Source organism: Protopterus annectens, chromosome 4.part1, assembly GCF_019279795.1.
Source record: "Protopterus annectens isolate FY-2018-M chromosome 4.part1, PAN1.0, whole genome shotgun sequence".
NCBI lineage: Eukaryota > Metazoa > Chordata > Ceratodontiformes > Protopteridae > Protopterus > Protopterus annectens.
In genome coordinates this window covers 360,195,158-360,217,382 of record NC_056734.1, presented here as the reverse complement: position 1 = coordinate 360,217,382, position 22,225 = coordinate 360,195,158, and the positions used below count along the sequence as shown (strand labels likewise).

Genomic DNA, 22,225 nt, shown 5'->3' with positions numbered 1-22,225 from the left:
GGTCTCCCCTAGTTCTTCAGGGTCTCTGCCTAAGAAACATATGCTTAAAATGGCAGAAGATTTGATTACTATGATTAGAGGTTCTATACCCCCCCTGATAAGAGGCCTAGGGTGGAACCTGAGCTTGAGAGTTTTGAGCAGTGTTCGAGGCTTCTGAGTCTTCGGCTGAAGACTTGCAGGAGTATCCTCCTTATTCTGATTCTGATGTAGATGACTCTACACCTTTGGCTTCTCCTCCTGAGGATTTTTCTTTTTCAGAGACCCTTCATTCCATGAGGGAGCATTTTAAATGGGAAGGTCAAGATTTCTCTGATTCTAGGAAAAGGCTTAGGAATTTTTGTTTCTACCCCAGCATAGGCCTTTAGCTATACCTCCTGTTCTGGATGTGGTAGAGGATGTTTTTGCAGAGGCTTCCCTGAACCCTGATTCTTTGCCTCCTGCCCCAGTTAAACCGGACAGGTATTATAGGGTGCCTGAAGCTCATAAGTATCTTTTAAGAGTCCTAGGGCAGACCCAGAAACTGTTTCTCAGGGCCCTAAAGGTGTTAAGGCTTCTGTTGTTAAAAATCCTGTTCCTTCTGATAAAGAGGCAAGGGCTTTGGATAGATGGGGGGAAAAAGGTGTATACTTCTTCCACTTTAGCCATGAGGGCTTTGAATTGCCAGTTTCACATGTTGAAATACCAAAATTAATCTCCTTTCACAATTGAAGTCTAAGGTAGATGCTCTGGCGGAAGGTATTGAGTGTAAAGAGTTGCAGGATTTAGTTCATGTTTCTGAACAGGTGGGTAAGCATTCCTTGCAATGTGGTTTTGATGCTGTACAGGCCTCTTCGAGGGTGGCAGCCACTGGTTCTGTTCTTCGCAGGCACGCCTGGCTCAGGGATCAGAATTTAGCTGAACATGTAAAGACAAGGATTTTAGATGCTCCTTTACAATCTGATGTGTTATTTGGTGCGCCTGTGGATGCAGTTTTAAAGAAAATGGAGGACAAGGCTAAGTCTATGCAGACTGTTAAAGATTTTTTGCAGGTTCAGCCTCCAAAGTTTAGTAGAAATTGGCCTACTAAGGGGTGGACTTATCCTTCTTATGATTCTCAGTCTAGGGGTAGATCTAGACGTGGTAGGGGCAGAGCTCAAGGTTCTTTTAGGCCTAGAACAGGCAGTTCGCCTGCCCAGTCTTCTGGTGAGGGCAGGGGTCAGTCCTTTCGTAAGCAGACCCAATGACTTGCCTTTTCAGCTGCCAGAGCCTTCTTGTCTGGCAGCACCTTTGGGAGGAAGGCTGGCACTTTTCAAAGAAAACTGGAGTGTTATTACCCAAGACAGATGGGTATTGGATATCGTTCACCACGGTTACAGGTTTTATTTCCATACCTTGCCTCCTTTCAAAGGCATGCCAGACATTCCTCCTATACAAAGAAAAGAGGCTCACAAGCAAATTTCTCTGTTGCTCCAGATAGGGGCCATTCAGCCGGTTCCTGTGCCAGAAAGGGGCCTAGGATTTTATTCTCGCCTGTTCCTAGTACCAAAAAAGGGGAACACGTGGAGACCAATTTTGGATTTGTCTATCCTCAACACTTATTTGGACATTCCCAAGTTCAAAATGTTGACGTTACAACAGCTTTTACCTCTGCTGGGCAAAGATCACTGGATGGTAACTTTAGATCTCAAGGAGGCTTACCTTCATGTGCCTATCAGACTCAGTTGCAGGAAGTATCTGCGTTTCCGAGCTGGAAATTCCCATCATCAGTTCTCTGCATTGCCCTTTGGCTTATCTACTGCCCAGAGTATTCACAAAGTTCTGGCTCCAGTTGTAGCTTTTTCAGGCTAAAAGGAATACAAATCTATCCTTACTTGGACGACTGTCTGATTCTGGCTCAAGAAAAGGACGAGCTTCTTCAGCATCTGGAATATGTGATAGCAGTGCTAAGATGCCTGGGGTATTCTGTGAACGAAATAAAGTCCAGTCTAGTACCCTCTCAAGACATGTGCTTTCTGGGTGTGAGACTGAATACAGCAGCCCAGATGGCCTTTTTAACCCCGGACAAACAAAAGAGTCTATCCCTTCACTTCCATCAACTATCTCATCAGTCCGTGCTGACTGCAAGGACAGTCCTTCAAGCATTAGGGTTCATGGCATCTTGTATTCTGGTGCTTCCCAATGCCAAACTGCATATGAGGAAGCTACAGTGGTATCTCAAAAATGTATGGACACAGCACTGCCAGGATCTGGACACTGTCATTCAAATAATACCTTGCATTCAAAAGGAATTTTTGTGGTGGGCTCAGGAATGTCACCTAAACAAGGGACTCTCTGTGACCCGGCCAGAGGCGAGTCAGATTCTAACGACAGATGCCTCAGACATAGCTTGGGAGCTCATCTGAATGGAAAGTGGATACAAGACAAGTGGCCTGCCAGACTACAGCATCTACATATCAACATGAAGGAGATGTTAGCAGTCCAGTTTGCATTGATGGCTTTCAAGGAGTTACTTCTTCCAGGGCAGGTGTTGATTCTAACAGACAACACAACTGTCATGTGGTACATCAACAAGCAAGGGGGAACACATTCTTATCCTCTATGCAGGCAAGCAATGATTTTGTGGGAGACTGCGCTCAGCTTGCAGCTTACTCTTCAGGCAAGGTTTCTGCCAGGAGCACAGAACTCCTTAGCAGATGTGTTAAGCAGGCGAATCATGGATCCCCACAGTGGAAACTGGATCTTCATGTATTTTAAAATTGACAGTGTCATGGGGAACTCCAGACATAGATCTGTTCGCTTCTCCACTAAACCACCAGCTGCCAAAGTTTTGCACGAAAAGTTTTCATCACACAGCTTGGAAAGTGGATGCTCTTTCGTTCAGTTGGGAAAATCTTCATGTGTATGCCTTTCCACCTCTGCCTCTCCTCCCAAAGGTACTCCTAAAGGTCAGACAAGACAAGCCAAGGATGATTTTGATAGCTCCAGATTGGCCTCGGCAACACTGGTACCCATTACTGAGGAATCTGGTAAGAAAGCCTCCATGGCCTTTACCTTTAATTCCACACCTTTTGTCTCAGAGGGACGGTCATCTACTCAATGTCAAGCTTCACTCTCTTCATCTAACAGCCTGGCATATTCTGTTTTGAACCACAGCAGGTCTCAACTTCCTCAACAAGTTTTGAATGTGATTATGGAAGCCAGAAGACCTAGTACACGTAAAGTGTATGCAGAAAAATGGAAGAGATTTTTATTTTGGAGTGCAGCAAAGGATTTGGATGTTTCTGAGCCTAATTTGAGTGTGGCTCTTCAATATCTTACTGAGCTATTGGACAAAGGTTTGTCTTTCTCTTCCATTAAGATTCATGCTGCAGCAATTTCGGCTCACTATGATTGTGACCCACCATTGTTTTCTCATCCTTTGTTCAAGCAATTTCTTAGAGGGGCAAAGAATATAAGACCCCCACGAAGAGCTCCTACTCCTGCTTGGGACCTCAATTTTGTGTTGGAGAAACTTACTCTACAACCTTTTGAGCCTCGGCTACTGCTGAGTTGAAATACTTGTCATGGAAGACTGCTTTTTTGTTGGCCATTACTTCTGCAAGAAGGGTTTCTGAATTGCAGGCCCTTATGGCGGTGGAGCCTTTTTTGATTTTTCATAAGGATAGGGTATCATTACGTACTAATCCTTCATTTATGCCTAAGGTGGTTTCTAGTGTGGCTTTAAACCAAACTATTCATTTGCCTACTTTTTATGCAGATCCCCAAAATAGGGGGGAAAAGATTTTGCACACTTTGGATGTACACAGGCAGTTGCGTTATTATTTAAGCAGGACTAGGGATTTTAGACAGTCTCAGCAGTTGTTTGTTTCTTTTGCTTTGAGTTCTCAGGGCAAGCCTGTGTCAAAACAAACTATATCTAAGTGGATTGGGTTTTGCATTGCATTCTGTTACTCCCATCATGGCAAGGAGATTCCAGCTGGGATTAGGCCTCATTCCACTAGGGCTACTGCCACTTCAACAACATTTCTAAGGGGGGGTGGCAACTAAGGATATTTTGGAGGCAGCTACTTGGAGTTCAGTGCATACTTTCTCCAAGCATTACCACCTTCCTCTCTATTCTAAGTCCAGGGCTGGTTTTGCCACTGCTGTGTTGCAGGGCATTTTGGCAGCTCCTGCTTCATTATAGTTTAGCCATCCTCCCTTACCTCTGCTTTGGGATTCTACCCAAGTGTTAGGACTGCAGCAATGTGAGATGAAGAACATAGTACAGTTTTGTACCTACCATAAATGTAGATGTTCAAGATCCACATTGCTGCAGTCCAATCCTCCCTCCTTCCCTCTGTGTTTAGGGGTGGTTGTGTGGGTGAGGTTCTATTTTTGTACATTTGTATATATTGTACATATTTTAGGCACAGGAGTGTTTTGGCGTTTTTTGGTTTTGGCCTTATCTTTTTAGGGTCTTCTGACATCTGGGGCAAGAAAAGACTGAGGATATGACGTCGGTCATGCGCATTTGTACCCTGACGTCCTGATGTCAGACAAATGCGCCTTGACCGACGTCAGCCTTATACTTTGGTATTCGGGCCGACTGGGACAGCGGACTACCCAAGTGTTAGGACTGCAGCAATGTGGATCTTCGAACATCTACATTTATGGTAGGTACAAAACTGTACTTTGTCACTTGCTGACTGACGTCAGGTCATCAGTGCTATAAAGGAAGGCATCCAACACCATTACATCAGTCTTTCTTGCCATGGAGCCCAAAGTAGAAGCAGTTTGCAAGTGTGCCGGTCGGTCGCTACCAGAATTTGAATTACAGCTGAAAAGGTCTAAAACTAAATAACGCTTTGGGGGTCCTTTTTTCTTGCACTAACCAATGTCCGAAAAAGTTAACAATTGTCTCGCCTGTGGAAAGCAAAGCCCACACCAAGACTTCCATTCATACTGCGTCATTTGATTAAGCCCAGACTACGACGTCCCACGTTGCCGGGTCTGTGCCCTCTTTAACATGAGAACCATTCGTCGTAGAGCTCTTATTGTAGCCAGGTATTTTCATCTTCTGTCTTTGCATTCCGAAATGGCATCCGTAGACATTCCAAAAAAATGTAAGGATAAAGGCTAAAGATAGAAACAGACCACACAAGGCTAAGCCTTCCGATGACTTTACCGCTAAGCAGGTCGCCACTTCTCTGGAATTCATTGAGGTGCATTTGCAGCCCCTGATGCCCGATCCGATACTTTCACAGGCCTTTACTGAGACCCTTTCGGAGTCCGGTATACCGCAGAAATCTTTTATGTCTTATGAGCCTTTGGTTGTCTCTGCCCCGGTTGGGTCCAGAGCCGCGACTAGGCACCAGCTTCCGATGAGGTTTTTCACCCTACCAAATCTGTACAAAAACAACGTCTTCTCATCCGACTACCATTTCTCTCAGACCAATGGATAATTTTAGGCCTAGAAGCAAGGCCACTCCTAGGAAATTTACCTGTAGCCACCATTTTACTCCTGCTCCATCACCCCGACCTCAAATGCTTAAAATGCAGAAGATCTTATCACCCTTATCAAGGGTAGTCAGGCTACAACTTCTAAAAGGAAAAGAGACCTTTCTCCTGAAGTACTGACAGAACATGAGTCTGAGGAGTCTGATTATTCAGATTTTGAAGAGGAACAACCACCTCTGACTGCTTATGAGGATTCAGATGTAGAGGAATCCATTCCTTCTGTCTCCCAACCAGAAGATCTTTCGTTTGGGGAAACCCTTCACACCCTCAGGGAACATTTCTACTGGGAATCCCAGGACTTCCCTCAGTCTAAGAAAAGACTAACAGAGTTTCTAGACCTGCCGCAGCACAGACCTTGGCCACCCCCCCCCCCCCCAATCTTAGAGATCGTGAATGATGTCTTCCATGAATTCAGCTTGGCTCCTGATGCCCTCCCACCTGCTCCCAGTAACCCTGATGGGTTTTACAGAGTACCAGATTCTCTCAAATACCTGTACAGAAATCCTGCTACAGACCTGGAGGTCATTACACAGGGACCAAAAGGAGCTAAGGCTAGTTCTGCAAAAAATCCTATTCTTTCTAACAAGAACTCCAGAGCTCTGGACAGATGGAGTAAAAAGTATACACCTCTGCAACCTTAACTATCAGAGCACTCAACTGTCAGTTCCACATGTTAAAATATCAACAACACACTTTGGAACTATTAAAACAAACAATATCAACCTTTCCTGTCTGTACCAATTTGAAAGAGTTTGCAGATTTACTGCACTCTACTTGTCAAGTGGCCAAACATTCATTACAGTGTGGATATGATGCCCTAGAAGCTTCAAGCAGGGCAGCAGTGTCAGGATCTCTCATTAGGAGACATGCATGGTTGAAGGAACAACTTCTCCCTGATCATATCAAATCTAATTACTTGATACACCCTTGGATAAGTGCCGCTTGTTTGGAGTAAAAGCAGAAGAGGTGTTTAAAAAGATGGAAGACAAAGCAAAATCTATGCAAACAATAAAAGATATCTTTCAGGTGCAACCTCCTAGGTTCAGTAGGAATTTTCACTCAAAGCACTGGGCCTTTCCTGCACTTAGCAGACAGGGGCATGTTAAGCCCTGGAGGGACAGACCATCTAGACTCCTATCCCAGGGACAGCAGAGAGCCAAATAGTGGCCCACTTCTGCTCCAGAGGCAAGGAGTTCTAGCCATCCCTCTATGGCAGAAACTCTTAATGACTCCCTCTCCTCTCCCCACCCACCAAAAACTAGGAGGAAGTCTCTCCCTCTGCAAAGAAAATTGGCTTTCTGTAACAAAGGACCAATGGGTCTTAAAGATAATTTTTCAGGGATACAAATTCTCCTTCAACGAACTCCCAATTCCAAGAGGGTACCCAGGCTTACCTACAAATCAGTGGGCAGAGGAATTGAAACAAGTCCAAACTCTCTTACACAAGGGGCAGTAGAATCTGTCCCCTCAGATCAAACAGGCAAAGGCTTTTATTCTAGACTATTCCGTGTTCCCAGAAAAGAGGGCACTTGGTGCCCCATCCTGGATCTATCCATTCTGAACACCTCCCTGGTGGTCCCCAAATTCATAATGCTAACTTTGCAGCATCTGCTGCGTATGCTGACAACAAATGCCTGGTTAGTTACCCTAGAGCTAAAAGATGCCTACCCCCACACCCCCATACCGGAATCCTGCAGGAAATTCCTTCACTTCAGTGCAGGCTCACAACACTTTCAGTTCTCTGCGCTACCCTTTGGCTTATCTACTGCTCTCAGGGTATTCACCAAATGCTTAGCCCTGGTCATAGCCTTTTGCTGACAGAATAATATAATTTACCCTTATCTGGACGACTGCCTCATTCAGGCAGATTGCAAAGTAAAGCTCCTCAAGGACCTCCTCTTTGTCAAAACCCTCCTAACCTCCTTAGAGTACACCATCAACGAGAAGAAATCAAAGCAATTGCCCTTCAGGAAGATCATTTTCTTGAGAGCATTGCTGGACAGAGCATCCCAAATGGCCTTCCTATCCCCAGAAAAGCAGAGCTTCCTGCCTCTCTTCTTTACCCAGCTGGCTTCCAGAAGTCACCTCACTGTGAGGAAGTTCCTGCAAGCCTTGGGGTACATGGCATCTTGCATCCTTCTAATTCCTCTGGCCAGGCTTCACATGAGAAAACTTCAGTGGTAACTAAAGAACCTTTGGTGTCAGCACTCTCAACCTCTAGAGACCTCTCACCCTCTGATCCCCTGTATAAGGGCCGAGCTTTTCTGGTGGCCAGGGGCCTGTGCCCAGAACAAGGGTCCTTCCTTCACACTCCGCCCAACCGAGCAGACCGTTACCATCGACGCTCCAGACATTGCTTGGGACACTCACCTAGAAGGCAGGTACACCCAAGGTCTTTGGGATGCCCAGCACTTTCCCTTACACATCAACCAAAAGGAAATGATGGCAGTACAAAAGGCTCTGACTTCCTTCAAACCCCATCTCAAGCCAGGGGTTCTCCTCATCATAATAGACAACACCACAGTAATGTGGTACATCACCAAGCAGGGAGGGACCCAGTCTTACCCTCTGTGTAGGCTAGCCATGAACCTCTGGCTGACAGCCTTTTCCATGGGATTACAACTAATAGCCCAATGCCTACCAGGGATCAACAACACCCTGGCAGACCACTTAAGCAGAAACTTACTGGACCCCCCCCCCCCCACAAATGGCAGCTCCACAGAAAAATCTTTTTACAAATCACTCAGGCATGGGGGACTCCGGAGGTGGATCTCTTTGCTTCGCATCTCAATCATCAGCCTAAAAAATTCTGCACCAGGGAGCATCACCACCTAACGTGGAAGGTGGATGCCTTGACCTTCCTCTGGAACACCCTCTTTGTGTACGCATTCCCTCCTCTGCCTTTAATTCCCAATGCACTGATCAACATAAGGGAGGAGAGACCAAAGGCCATCCTCATTGCTCCAGATTGGCCCAGACAACATTGGTACCCCTTACTGCGCAGTCTGATATTACAGCCTTCCCTCCTTCCCCTGATCTCAGACCTCTTGACTCAGGTGGGGGGGAATGCTGCACCCAGACTTGCAGACTCTGACTGTCAGCATGGCTAATACTCTAAAGGCAAACAAGGGGCCCCTGTTAACCAAACAGGTCCTAGACATTATCACAGAGGCCAGAAGGCCCAGCACCAGAAAATCTTACGCAGGAAAATGGAAAAGATTCTGCAACTGGAGCCAGTCCAGAGGGGGCAATACCTCACAACCTTCCATCCCTCTTCTCTTGGACAAACTAGCGGAGCTACTTAATAGTGGCCTCTCCTTCTCCTCTATTAAAATCCACGCCTCAGCCATTTCAGCTCATTTTGATACAGAACAGCCCCTGTTCTCCCATCCTTTGATTAAACATTTCCTTAAAGGGGCTTCTAATATTAGACCTCCCAGGAGGCCACCTACTCCAGCCTGGGACCTGAATTATGTTTTGGAAAAATTAACCTTACCACCCTTTGAACTTGTTGTTTCAGCAGAACTAAGATACCTCTCCTGGAAGACTGCTTTTCTCCTAGCTATCACCTCAGCCAGAAGGGTTTCAGAACTTCAGGCACTGATGCCCACTGAGCCCTTCATCATCTTCCATGCAGACAGGGTCTCCCTGAGGACTAATCCCTCCGTTATGCCGAAGGTGGTATCTAATGTGACTCTCAACCAAGCCATACATCTACCCATCTTCTTTCCAAACTCTCAGAAGAAGGGGGAAAGAATTCTGCTCTCACTAGATGTGTACAGACAGCTCAGATATTATCTGGACCATACTAAACCCTTCAGGACAACAGACCAACTGCTTGTCAGCTTTGCCCCAGGAGCAGAGGGGAAGCCCATTTCTAAACAAACCATTTCCAAATAGAAACCACACTATCCATTTCTGCTACAGATTTACATGGGAAACCCCCACCTAAGTCTATTCGAGCCTATTCCACTAGGGCAGCCTCCACTTCCACAGCATTCCTCAGAGGAGTTCCCACCAGGGACATCCTGGAAGCTGCCAGCTGGACTTCTGTCCATGCCATTACCAAGCACTACCACCTACCCATTACCAAGCACTACCACCTACCTTTATTTTCTAAGGCTAGGGCAGGGTTTGCCTCTGCAGTTCTACAGGGCATGCTGACCAATTCCTAGGTCTCTTACTAATCCTACCACCCCTCTCCTCAGCTTTAAGAATCCTCCCACAGGTGAAGACTGCAACAGTGAAATGCAAAGAACGTAGTACAGTTGTGTACACTTACCATAAATATAGATGTTAGAGTGTATTCAGTGTTGCAGTCCTGGTTTCTCTCCCTCCTTCTCCCTTATATCTTCTTTCTTTAGGGACATAAGCTTCTAATGGTGGCTTTTAGCCATCAGGACCATTTTACCTTATTTACTTGGGCCTCTGACTGGTTAGTGCAAGAAAAACTGATGTAATGGCGTCAGCTGCCTTCCTTTATAGCACTGACAACCTGACGTCAGTCAGCAAGCGACAGCAGCCGACGCAGAAAAACATTCACTCTTGTATTTGGGCCGGCCGAGGGTTACCACAGCAGGGATAACCCACAAGTGATGACTGCAACAGTGAATACACTCGAACATCTACATTTATGGTAAGTGTACACAACTGTACTTTCCTTTTCTTCCCCATCTCCAGATTGAGATTCAGTGGTGGATTAATCTTTCTCTGTTTCTCAATCCAGGGCTTTCTTTTCAGCCTCCAGTTCCCACCTCTAGTTACTGCTCAGGAGCTTTTCATGGACAGCTCAGACATGGGGTGGGGTGCCTTTTGTGGCCCCTTAAAGGTCAAAGTTCTCTGGTTTCCTTGTCAGAGATCAGATCATATCAATATAAAAGAGATGAGGGCTCTGCTTTTGACTGTGCAAGCTTTTCATTTCCTCTTTCATCCTAGGCCTCTCAAAGTCTTCACTGACAATACCACAGCAATGTGGTATGTCAACAAGCAGGGGGACATGAGGTCGTAGCTCTTTTGCAGACTGGGTCTTCAGGTTTGGAAATGAGCTATCCAGTATCAAGTGACTCTACAGGCAGTTTATTTTGATTCAGAGTACAGTCTTCTGGCAGATTCTACAAACGGATCCAGAACACAAGCTTACAAATGGATGCTTCAGAGAGATGTGTTCCCAGACATTGTCCAGTTGGTGGGGTATTCCTCAGGTAGATCTCCTCACCTCCCCGCTGAACAGACAACTTCCTCTATTGTGTTCCAGAGTCCCAAGTCCTCTGGCTTGGAAAGTAGATGCCTTGTCTTTTTCCTTGGAAGGGGATGTTTCTGTATGCTCTCCCCCACTACCTGGGTTACCACAAGTTCTGCACAAGATCAGGGGGGAGTCTCCCATAATCTAGGTGGTGACTCCCTTTTGGCTCAGGCAGCATTGGTTCCCCCTTCCCTCTCACTGGCCAGGGGCAGTTACCTCACTGTGTGATCTTCTCACCCAAGACAAGGGATCTCTTCTCCATCCTCGCCTGTCCACTCTTCAACAGACACTGTTGGTGATAGGGTTTTGATCCTTTTTAGGCACCTCTTTTCTGAGGATGCACTTTGGGTTTTGCAGGAGGCCAGGAAACCCTTTACCAGAAAATCCTATATGTCCAAATGGAAAAGATTTTCTGTCTGGTGCCTCTTTTGCCATCTGGATCCCCTTAAATGTGAAGGTTCCTCTGGTTCTCGCTTATCTGTGTGATCTGCTCCATGCTGGGTAGGCATATTTTTCATTTAAACTCTGCTTTTCTGCCCTTGACTCCTCCTCTGGCCGCTAGGTGTAGGTAGGTACTAGGCTATTGGCCCTAGGGCCTATATAAGCCTAGCCAAAAAGGTACCCTGATTTCACCACCCAAGAAAATTATTTTCCTGTGCCCCTGTCGAGCAGAACCACAGAAGTGATCAGTGGGGTGAATTTCCTATTTCCCATCCAATAATCAAGCTTTTTCTTGAAGAGTGCTAATGTGGAGCTTTGTTTGATATAGATGGGTAGTTTGTTCCAGAGTATGGGAAGTCTCTGGAACAAGAATCTATCCCTCCAGCATGTTCTCTTAATTGTGGTGACAAGGTTTAGGTCCCTAGATTGTGTAGCTCGGAGGGATTGGGATTTCTTTAAGTGGAGCATGTCCAACAGCTCTGGATTTGACATAGCTTTGTATGTTAGCAGAGATCGCCTCTGAGTAGGTGATATGTGATGGAGTAAACCTGGAGTTGTTTGAGACCGTCTGCATAGGGCTTCTGTTGGATGCCGGTAATCCTCTTTGTGAGGTATTTCTGCACCCTTTCCAGTTGTAGATGTCTTGTGAGGTATATACCAAAAGGGGCATTGTTCTCTAAAATGGGTCTAATGAGTGATGAGTAGAGGGGAACAACTGCCTCTTTTTTTCCTGGATGAGAAACCCTTTGTGATGAGGTATGCCACATAGAAGGATTTCCCGACTACTGTGGCGATGTGATTATCAAAGGATAGACTACTGTCCACCTGTGTCCCAAGGTGTCTTATCACACTTTCGGTGTTAAGTAGACTACCGCCTGTGTGGTAGCTCATGGGTACAGAGTTTTTACCAAAAGGGATGACAGCGCACTTTTTGGCATTGAGCTTGAGGCCATGGCTTTGACACCAGGTATCTGTCTCAATGAGGCCCTTTTGTAGGATGTCCACATTGTTAGGAGTTCCGATTATGGTTCCTAGTTTGCAGTCATCTGCGAACTTCATTAACCAAAGACCACCTTTGTTAGCCTGTACTTCAGATACCAAACAGAGGACCCAGGACTGAACTCTGTGGTACTCCACTTGTCACTGGTCTGAAGTCTGATTTGGAGTCTGCTACTTTCACAGTGTGGGTTCTGTCAGTGAGCCAGTTGGCAACCCATCTTGTGACATAGGGATTTATACCTAGTTTAGTGAGGTAATCTATAATTCCAGAGTGGGGGATGGTGCCGAAAGCCTTTGCAAGATTTAGATAGGCTGTGTGAACCACCGTACCCTCATCTGCGGCTTTGGTGATTGCTTCAAAGAAGTCTGTCAGGTTTAGGAGACATGGTCTGCCTTTTACAAACCCGAACTGGGTGGGGTCCAGAGTTTGGAGATTACCAATGTCTTTGTTTATAAGTTCCATGATGATATGTTCCATGGCTTTGCAGACCAGGCTCGTCAGGCTAATGGGGCGATAGTTCCTGGGGTCCGTGGTGGACCCCCCTTTGTAGAGTGGGATAACCGTCACTGATCGCCATTCAGTGGGCACAAAACCTGAGGTGAGGCTATGATTGAACACGGTACTTAGGTGAAGTGCCAGTTCGTTCTGTAGCTCGTGTAGAACGCAGCCTGGGATGTTGTCAGGTCCCATGGATGCTGTGTTCTAGCTTTGGAGAGTGTGGCTTTTACCTGTGCAGCCGTAATTACAGGAATTTTGCATTCTTTCGGTATAGAGATGGTCCCTTTAGGGGGTGAGAGGGGGGTAAAGTTAGCACTGAACCTATCTGCCAGGATGTTGGCAATATCATTTGGTTTTTTGTATTTAGTGCCATTGTGCTGTAACTCAGAGGAGATCTGAGTGTTGCCATTGAGATTCTTGACATAGCTATAGAATGCTTTGTGGTTGTCTTTAGAAACAATGGCGATTTTGTTTTCGTAACTAGCTTTGGAGGATTTTATGAGGGATCTCAGCTTCTTACTGAGGCTGACCAGGGAGTTCCTCGAATCATGGGATTTTACTCTTTTTCATCAGTTTCTTTCTTCTGTTGTAAAGTTTGTTTATGGCAGGGGACCACCAGATTGGCTTCCTTTTTTTGGAGGCTAGCATCTTGGTTCTGTTAGGGATAGCACGATCCATGCACTCGTGTAAGTGCTTATAAAGTGCATTGGTGTAGGATTCAGCAGTCGTACCTCTGTTGTCCATCTGCATGGGTGTCGTGAAGTTTGCCACTTCTGTCTTAAGAAGCGTGAAGTTGGCTTTGGAGAAATTTTTTTGAAGTTAAAAAATTTCTTAAAGGCATCCTTCATATCTGAACCACAGGAAGCCTTTTTCACCTTCTTGAGACATCAGTTTTGTCCCTGAAAAATTGACTTGGGCTTCTTTGAGCCTGCTTATTCAGCTTCCTTGGAACATTGCACTTGTAAAAGCCAAAAGAACAGCCTTCCATCTGCCAAGTGGATGTTGAAACTTCAGGCTCTCATGGCTATTCCCATTTTTAACTTTTCAGAGAGGCAGGTTACCTCGCTGCACTAATCCATCTTTTATGTCTAAGGTGGTTAATGAGTTGCCCGTTTAATTACTTCATTCATCTTCCTTCCTTTTTTCCCTCTCTGCAGTCTGCCTGTGAGAAGGTTCTTCACACTATGGATTTGCATAGACAGCTCAGACATTATTTAGATTTTCTTTTGTTATTCTTTTCATGGCAAATGTCTTTCCTCATCTCTAAAGACAAGGGTCTGGATACCAATTCTATCCTTGAGGCTGCTACTGTGTCCTGTCTTCATGCTTTCACTAAACATTAGAAGTTGGATGTTATTTCAGGCCCAGAGCAAGCTTTGCCAGGGCTGTCCTGCATGAGTTTATAAAGGGTTGCTCTGTGCCTCCCCCCCGGCTTCCTCTTGAACTCTTGTACTCTCTTGCAGGCGAAGAATATTGCAACAGTGATATGGATGGGCATAATACGGTTGTGTAAAATCTTAGCATAACAGTAATCTCTTTGGCCCTCTTCAAAAGGAACCTTGACAATTGGATGGGAGAAAGGAAATTCACCCCAGGGATCACGTCAGTCGCCCTGCTAGACAGGGGTCCAGGGAATTAATTGTGTGGGAAGAAATAGCCAGGGAATTGTTATGGCTAGGCTTGTATAGGCCCTAGGGCTGATAGCCTAGCACCAACCTATGAACCTATACATGTCCTTCTCTTTTTGTTGCAGTATTTGGTCCTTCCCCCTTTGTCTTGTGCCCTGTGCTCTGGTTGCCCTCCTGGCAGAGAGGCTCTTCGCCCTCCTTCCTTTATTTTTCCTTCTGGATACACATGTTCCTCTTGGTCCCTGAGAGTATTTTGTTGCTGTAGGGGCTTTTTCAGTTCTGAATGGTTGTAGCTGTATCTCACCTTTATGCCCTGAGTCTTGCTCGGGGAGCATGTGTGTGATGTACAGTGCCTATAAGAGCTGAAGGCTTTGGTATACTGGCCAGACATTTAGCTATCTTTGACAGGAGATCCCTTAGATGAATAATACTGCAACAGTGAAGAGAAGGACATTTACTGTTATGGAAAGATTTTACACAACTGTACTTTCATTTCTTGTGAAGTTAAAAAAGGAACAACCTGTGTTGAAACAAAACTTATTTCAAAATGGTTGTCAAAAGCTTTCTAACTTTTGTTATACCCTCATGAGTGGAAGGGTCAAGGCTCACTGTACCAGGGACTTTGTTTCATCTTTGGCTTTTTGGAAAGGGATGGATTCTAGAAGCAGCAACTTGATCCTCTGTGTGTACTTTTACAAAGCATCATAAACTGGATTCCTTCTGTAGGTCTTGAACAGACTTTGCTAGGGCCATTCTTCAGGAGCTCCTGGACCCTCATTATTCCTTCTTCCTTGTCAGTTTCAGCTATTGTAATCTTCTATATAGCTTAGGTTAACTGCAGCAGTGGTCCTTATGAAGAACATAATACAGTTGTGAAGGTAAACATATGGTAACAGTAGATATTCTAATGATCGCTACTGCAGAAGCCATTCCTTCCTCCATTCTCCTTATTTTTGTGTGTTCGTTTTATGCTATGGTGTAGACTTTTTATTGTTACATTGTTAGTATCATCTTATCTCTGCTTTAGTGCCCACTCTGTATTGGCAGAAAAGCTGTGAAGGGTGTAGTGCACATCCTGTGTGCTACAGCTGACTGTTTGCATGCTTGGAAGGTGTTCTGAAAGCTGTGAAGCTGGCTGGATGTTGTATCCCTTGCAGGATACAACCCATATAGCTTTAAGCTACTGCAACAGTGATCATTCAAGTATCTACTGTTATGGTAAGTTTACTTATACAACTGCACTTTCTTCAGTACTAGATGGTAGATGTACAATTTGCCTCTGTCTTCATGTGTTATCAATTGCAAAGGCCTCTTAAAGATGTTCTTTCATATCACTGCTGCAGTATTCTTTACATAAGGGATCCCCTGCCAAGCGTAGCCCATCATCCAGCCAGTATACCAAAGCCTTAGGTTTTCTAGGACGTCATATATCACATGTATGCTCCCCACTCACAGTGTAGGACATAAATGAGATGTACGGACATAAATACCTCAGAACCCCTTTGCCACCAGTCTGAACGCCGTCTTAGATCAGCAGTCTGAACGATCCTTTGTTTGTGCTGGTTACCAAGCTGTTTTCAGAAAAGTGTCCCGCTGAGGTTTTCTTATAGATTCATAGATGAATACTAGCTGACTACCCTGAAAGGCCATTTTAAGCCTAGCCAATAACCCAAGGTCAGAATCAAACCCTGTGTCTAAGAGACAAAGACCTTAACCAATATGCCAAGCCCATCCCCCTCTCTTTTTTTTTCCTTTGGTTTGCAAGTTTACATGTTATGCAAAAAGGAAAAATGTCAGTATGGGAGATGGATACCCCATAAGGATAGTCATGAGTAGTGTTGTTTTTGCTTGGGTGCTTCTCACAACCATACTAAGTGCTCAATTTGTCAAGCATTTGTCTGTAAGACCCTTCATAGTTGTCTGTCCTTGTCTATCTGCTCGGTGAACCAATGTATTAAGTTGTTGGAGCAGTGTACGATGGTGGAATCATCCTGTCCTGAGCGTCAGCGATCTACCAAGTAAAAGACCAAAAAAGTTGGGTCAGATTCGGCTGCTGTACTGGCTCCCCCGGACATCCCTTGAGGCTGGTGAAGGCAACAGTGTTGGATGCTGGAATGGATCTGGTTTCTGGTATGTTCTTAGGCTCTATAGACATCCATTGCAGATGTTGGGGGGGGAACCTCAGCTGATCATATCGAGGAGTGTTCCACAGATTCTCATTTGGGAGGAGATTGTAACTACATTGATTGAGTGTCGGCAAGAGTCCGAGCCTCCTAAGGTCTTTAGGGATGACATCCTTTTAAAGAAGCAATAGAAAACTAAACATCTCTCCTGCTCTCAAAGTTCCCCAGCATGAGTGTCAGGATTTTGCACAGGTTGTTTAATGCACTTGTGGCCTTGAAGTCTTCCTCCAGGGAGTTTCTGTCTCTACTCCCCCTTGGTCATCTACTGCAGTTAAGAGACCTAGGGAGCAGGACTCTTATGGTTAAAACTTGGGCTCCGGGGAAGAGTCTTTGGAATACTCATCTCAGATTACTTCTTCACTGGATTTTGGTTCTGAGGAAGCAGATTCCATTAGCCCATATACTGCCTTTGAGAAACTCTTTTTTGGGGATACTGTTTCTTGTATGATGGAATTCTTGAAATGGGAATGTTGTCAATTTCTGACATCCAGAAAATATATTATGACCTCGTCTAGATAGAGTCCTCTAAGCACTCTGCTGTTCCTCCGGTCTTAGCTGCCTTGTTGGATACTTTTTCAGTGGCTTCTCAGGCTCCTGATTCACAACCTCCAGCCTTTAAAAAAGCCTGACAGGTTTTATAAAGTGCCTGATGTATGTAAGTTTCTCTACAAATGTCCCTCTGCTGATCCCTCTACTGTGTCTGTCTCTTCTGACAAACTTTCTAAGCTCTTGCCTTTTACTAAATTTATTTCTTCTGACAAGAACAGTAGGGCCATGGAACAGCTGGCAAAAAGGTTTATATTGCTGCTACCTTTGCTTTTTGAGCTATTAATTATCAGACCCATATGACCAGCTATGTCTTAGCTTTCCATTTCAAGTCTCTCAGGTTGTCCCCAACCTTTCTGATTGTGAGGGGAAGGTTTCAGCCCTCTCTTTGTTTTGCTTCTCTTCCCAAGTGGCTGATCATTCTATTAAATGTAGGTATGATGCAGCTGATGCTTCTTCTAGAGCTGCTGCTTTTGGTTCTGTCGAGGTGCTATTCATGGGTTTGCCTCCAGCCTTTGCCTGATGATATTAAGGCTAAATTGATGGATGATCCCCTTGATAATAAAAATCTCTTTGGTTCTGTAGCTGCTGAGATTTTTAAGTCCCATTAAGAAAAAAGCAAGGTCTTGCAGGAATTGATGCATTTTTTTGTTTCCCCTATTCCTAAATTTCAGAGGAATTATTTCTCTAAGCCTGCTTTTGTTCATAGACAGTCTTGCCCTCCCCCAAAATGTAAAAAGGGTTCTAGATGGGCTCCTTTTGCTAAATCTAGACTCCGTCTACTCAGAAATTTTTCCAGATAAGCCAGGTTCTGTCTTGACTACCTACTTCCCTCCTTTCTAAGTCATCCATCAGGGATACTTCATGCTGTTGAAATCTCTTCCTCCTTTTCTGGGCATTCCTCAACCTCCTCAGGAACAACTGCCTTTCTTTCCAGATGTACTTCAGGCCTTTTTGTCTCGAGGCACCATCCAAACTTTCCCACTCCCCAAAAGGGGTTTTATTCCAGAATGTTTCTAGTTCCCATGAAAGAACTCACCTGGAGGCCCATTCTGGACCTTTGGCAAAGCCTAGGGTTTATCATAAATTTCCAGAAATCTGTCCTGACTCCTCCCTAGATCATGTTTTTTTTCTGTTGTAGGCTCCAAACCTTTCCTATGCTGGCTTCACTACTACCACCCAAGGCTGTTGCTCTAATTGCCGTTTTTCAGTCCCTTGTTCTTTGAGGCATAGTTACAGCCAGGGAATTTCTGAGGGCTCTGGGATTCATGGCTTCCACCATTCCTATGCTTCCTCTAGCCAGACTCCATATGAAAAAGTCACAGTGGTTTCTAAAGTTAGTTTGGCTGCAACACTGTCATCCTGTAGACTTTCTAGTCCCCCTTGTTCCCTGCCTCAAGTTAGAGCTTCAGTGGTGGATTCATCCAGCTGTCTGTTAACCCTGGACTTCCTTATCAGTCCCAAGTCCCCACTTAGGAACTTTTTCCAGATGCTTCAGACACTGGGTAGGGTGCTTCTTTTGGCCTTTTCAAGGTGCAGCATCTCTGGCCCATTCTTCAGAGGTCAGACCACATCATCATCAAGGAGGTGAGAGCTCTTCTCTTGGCCTTCAGGTCTTTCATGCCCTTTTTCTTCTAGGGCCTCTAAAAAAAAATCTTTACAGACAATACCATAGTAATATGGTACATCAACAAACAAGGGGGTATGCGGTCCTACCTTTTGTGCAGACTGGGTGTTAGGTGAATCTTCAGGCTGTTTATATTACTTCAGAGTAAAATATTGTGGCAGACTCTCTGAGCAGGTCGATAACACAGGTGCACAAATGGATGCTACATGGAGATGTGTTTTTGTTGGACATTGTCCACCAGTAGGGTACTCCTCAGGTAGACCTTTTTGTCCCCTTTTGAAAAGACAACTTCCTCCTTTTTGCTTCAGAGTCCCAAGTCCTCTGGCCTGGAAGGTGGACATACTATTTTTTTTTCTTGGAAGGGGATGTTTCTCTACACCTTCCCTCCCCTTCCTCTCATGTGAAGCTCCTACTAAAGATAGAGCAAGAGTCCCCCGAAATCTTGCTGATGGCTGTCTTTTGGCCCAGACAGCATTGGTTCCCACTGCTTCTGCACCTAGCCAGGGGCAATCACCACAAGTTACCTCACAGGGTGGACCTACTCACACAAGACACGGGGTCTCTCATCCATCCTCAGTTGTCCACTCTTCAGCTGACACTGTGGGTGATAGTGTTTTGCTCCTTTTGGAAATCGCATATGTTCAGCTGGAAGTGATTTTCTGTCTGGTGCTTTGCTCATTACCAGGATTCACTTTCTGTGGAGATTCCTCTGGTTCTGTCTTATTTGTGTGAATTCCTTCATGCTGGGTTGGCATATTCTTCAGTTAAAGCTCACTTTTCAGCTCCATTCTGCTTGTCTGCCTTTGTCTCCCCATCTGGCCACAAGGTTTGAGGCCAAACAACTGCTTAAAGGTGTCCTTCATATTAGACCTCCCAGGAAATCTGTCCCTCTTTTCTGGGACCTTAATTTTGTTCTTGAAAAACTGACTGGGGCTCCTTTTGAGCCTGCAGCTTCAGATTCATTGCAACTTTGTACAATGTAGACTGTTCTTTTGGCCCTCACTTCAGCTAAGAGAGTGTCTGAGCTTCAGGACATTATGGTTGTTACTCCTGTTTTTAGTTTTGCATAGGGACATGATGTCTCTTTGTAGTAATCCTTCTTTTATGCCTAAGCTGGTTAATGAATTGTTTCTTAATCAGTCTATTAACTTACCCACATTTTTTCCTTCTCTGCAGTCTGCTAGTGAGAAGGTTCTTTACACCTTGAATTTGCATAAACAGCTCAAGTTTTATTTGGATAAGACTAAGGTCATTTGCAAGTCTGAGTAACTTTTTGTTTCTTTTCTTACTGGGTCTCTAGGTTTGGCTGTTACCAAGCAGACAGTTTCTTCATGGGTCTCTAAGGGCATTTATTTTTATTACTCCTTTCATGAAAAAAACCTTAGTAAAGGCTCATTCTAATAGGGCTGTGGCTTCCTCTGGTTCTTATAGGCTTGGGTACCCCTTCTATCCTTGAGGCTGCTACTTGGTCTTTTGTCCATACTTTTTCAAAGCATTACAAATTGGATGTTTCTAGAGCATGAGCTGGCTTTGCCAGAGCTATCCAGCATGGTTTTCTGGTGGGTTCTTCTGGGCCTTTCTCCTACCAGGATTCCTCTTGAGCTTACGTACTCTCCTTTATGTAAATAGTACTACAACAGTAATATAGAAGTACATAGTACAGTTAGACATTCTCCTCTTCACTTTTGCAGTATTTACTGCCTCCTCCCCCTTTTTCTGTCCTTGTTTTTTCCTTCTGGATCCACATGTTCCTCCTGGGACTATTCGTTTCTGAGGTATGTATGTCCATATGTCACCTTTATGCCCTACACTGTGAGTGGGGAGCATACTTGTAACGTACAACATCCTGGGAAACCTAAAGCTTTGGTATACTGGCTGGATATTGGGCTACCCATGGCAGAGTATTCCTTATGTAAGGAATACTGCAGCAGTGAAGATGACATCTACTTTAATGGTAAGATTTTACAAAACTGTATTTTCTTCTGTTATAGTAAGTTATTGTGTAGCTACTGTGACTGTCTTTAGAGGTTTGTTGGTTGGTATCATCTTACATGCATGCATTAAACATGTGGATACTTCATTCTTCCACTTTTGCTGGTGAGTGTTACAGGGGCAGCAGATTCATGAAGGCTAATCATTAGACAGAGTTGTTTACAATTTTCAGTTGCATAATTGTTTTTTTTTTGTATTCTAGTCCTACAGCTAATAAAGGAAAGATAAGGGAAGCTCACAGAAGAATTATGGTTTTGAATCACCCAGACAGAGGTAAGTAAATCTGTCAAGACTGGAAATTCATATAAATCATGGTCACAGAAAGTAATTAATATTGATAACGTACCTATGGTCTGTTTCTCTATGAAATTGGAAGAATAAATAACATATCCACTTTTCACTGAGTTGTCAGAGGTGTAATAGAAGATTATCCTTAGAAATATCCATGTCCCAGAAAGAAGATGCACTGTCAGACTTGTTCCACATTGTAGTAGTTCTAGTGGGAGACTAAGAGATACACAAGAGTCCCGTATCAGGTATATGGCTTTCACGGGCTTTCTTAAACCTAGCATAGTTGCTGTTCCTTGAGTCATGGATGTGATGGAAGATGTCTTTACCAATTTATCTGTGGAGGCAGACATCCTTTCCCTGCCCCTAGGAAACTTGACTGCTTCTATAAATTCAGGGATTCCTATAAATTGCTTTATAAGAGTGCTTTGTCTAATACATATTTGGTGTCCCTGGATGCCAACAAGGGATATATTGCAATTCCATCCAGGAACCTTTTTCCCATTGACAAGAGTAGGATATTAGACATCTTTTGGATAATAGTGTACCCTTTTGCTACCTTATCTTTCACAGCCTTAAACTGATAGACCCATGTGTTATCCTCCAGCAATCTCTGCTGGAAAAGATTATGGTTAAGGCAGAGGGATACAGGATAAATGTTAGAAGCAGAAGATGCTTAAACTCTGTGACCATCAGGCCATGTTGCCAAGCACTCAGGAAATGTAGTTATGATGCTGTGAATGCATCAAGCAGGGCAACAGCTTCAGGGTCTGTTATTTAGAGTCAGGTTTAGTTGCGGTCATAACCTCTTCCAGACCATTTAAAGACATAACTCATTAATGCACTCCTGGACAAGGCTATCCTATTTGGACAATCTGCTGAAGAAGTTTTCAAGAAACTGTTGTAAAAGGGTAAGACAATGCAGTCCGTCAAGACTACTTTTTTAGATCCAAATTCTTAAATTTCTAAATTCCCCAAAATGTTTAGTTTCTGTAGACTGGAGCAAGAAACTACAGACTTTCTCATCAAAATACAGGATAAGCAAGAAGTAAAAAAGTACTAAATCCTAGAATTATAGAAAATGCAAGGCAGCGATCAGAAGATGGTGTGAGCTCATTGCTCCTTTTATGAAGTTGTGACAAAGGAAGTACTGCCAGCACAGCTAACCGGAATTCTGTAAATAATTATATGGCATTTGTGAATATTAACATCATTTATGAATATTAACATGATTAATATAGAAGTGTAACGAAAGAACTGCCAGCCCAGCTGTCTGGAATTTTGTCAGTAATTATATGTCAT

The 22,225-nt window shown here is 44.4% G+C and overlaps 1 protein-coding gene across 1 annotated transcript in view; it reads left to right on the top strand.

Annotated features, from left to right (window-relative positions):
• Positions 1-22,225, top strand: part of DNAJC19 (DnaJ heat shock protein family (Hsp40) member C19) — a 630,746-nt gene that overhangs the window by 458,139 nt on the left and 150,382 nt on the right. The window contains exon 5 of the mRNA XM_044070178.1: positions 20,838-20,908. Within this exon, the coding sequence (XP_043926113.1) occupies positions 20,838-20,908 (71 nt within the window). The remainder of the gene's footprint in view (positions 1-20,837; positions 20,909-22,225) is intronic.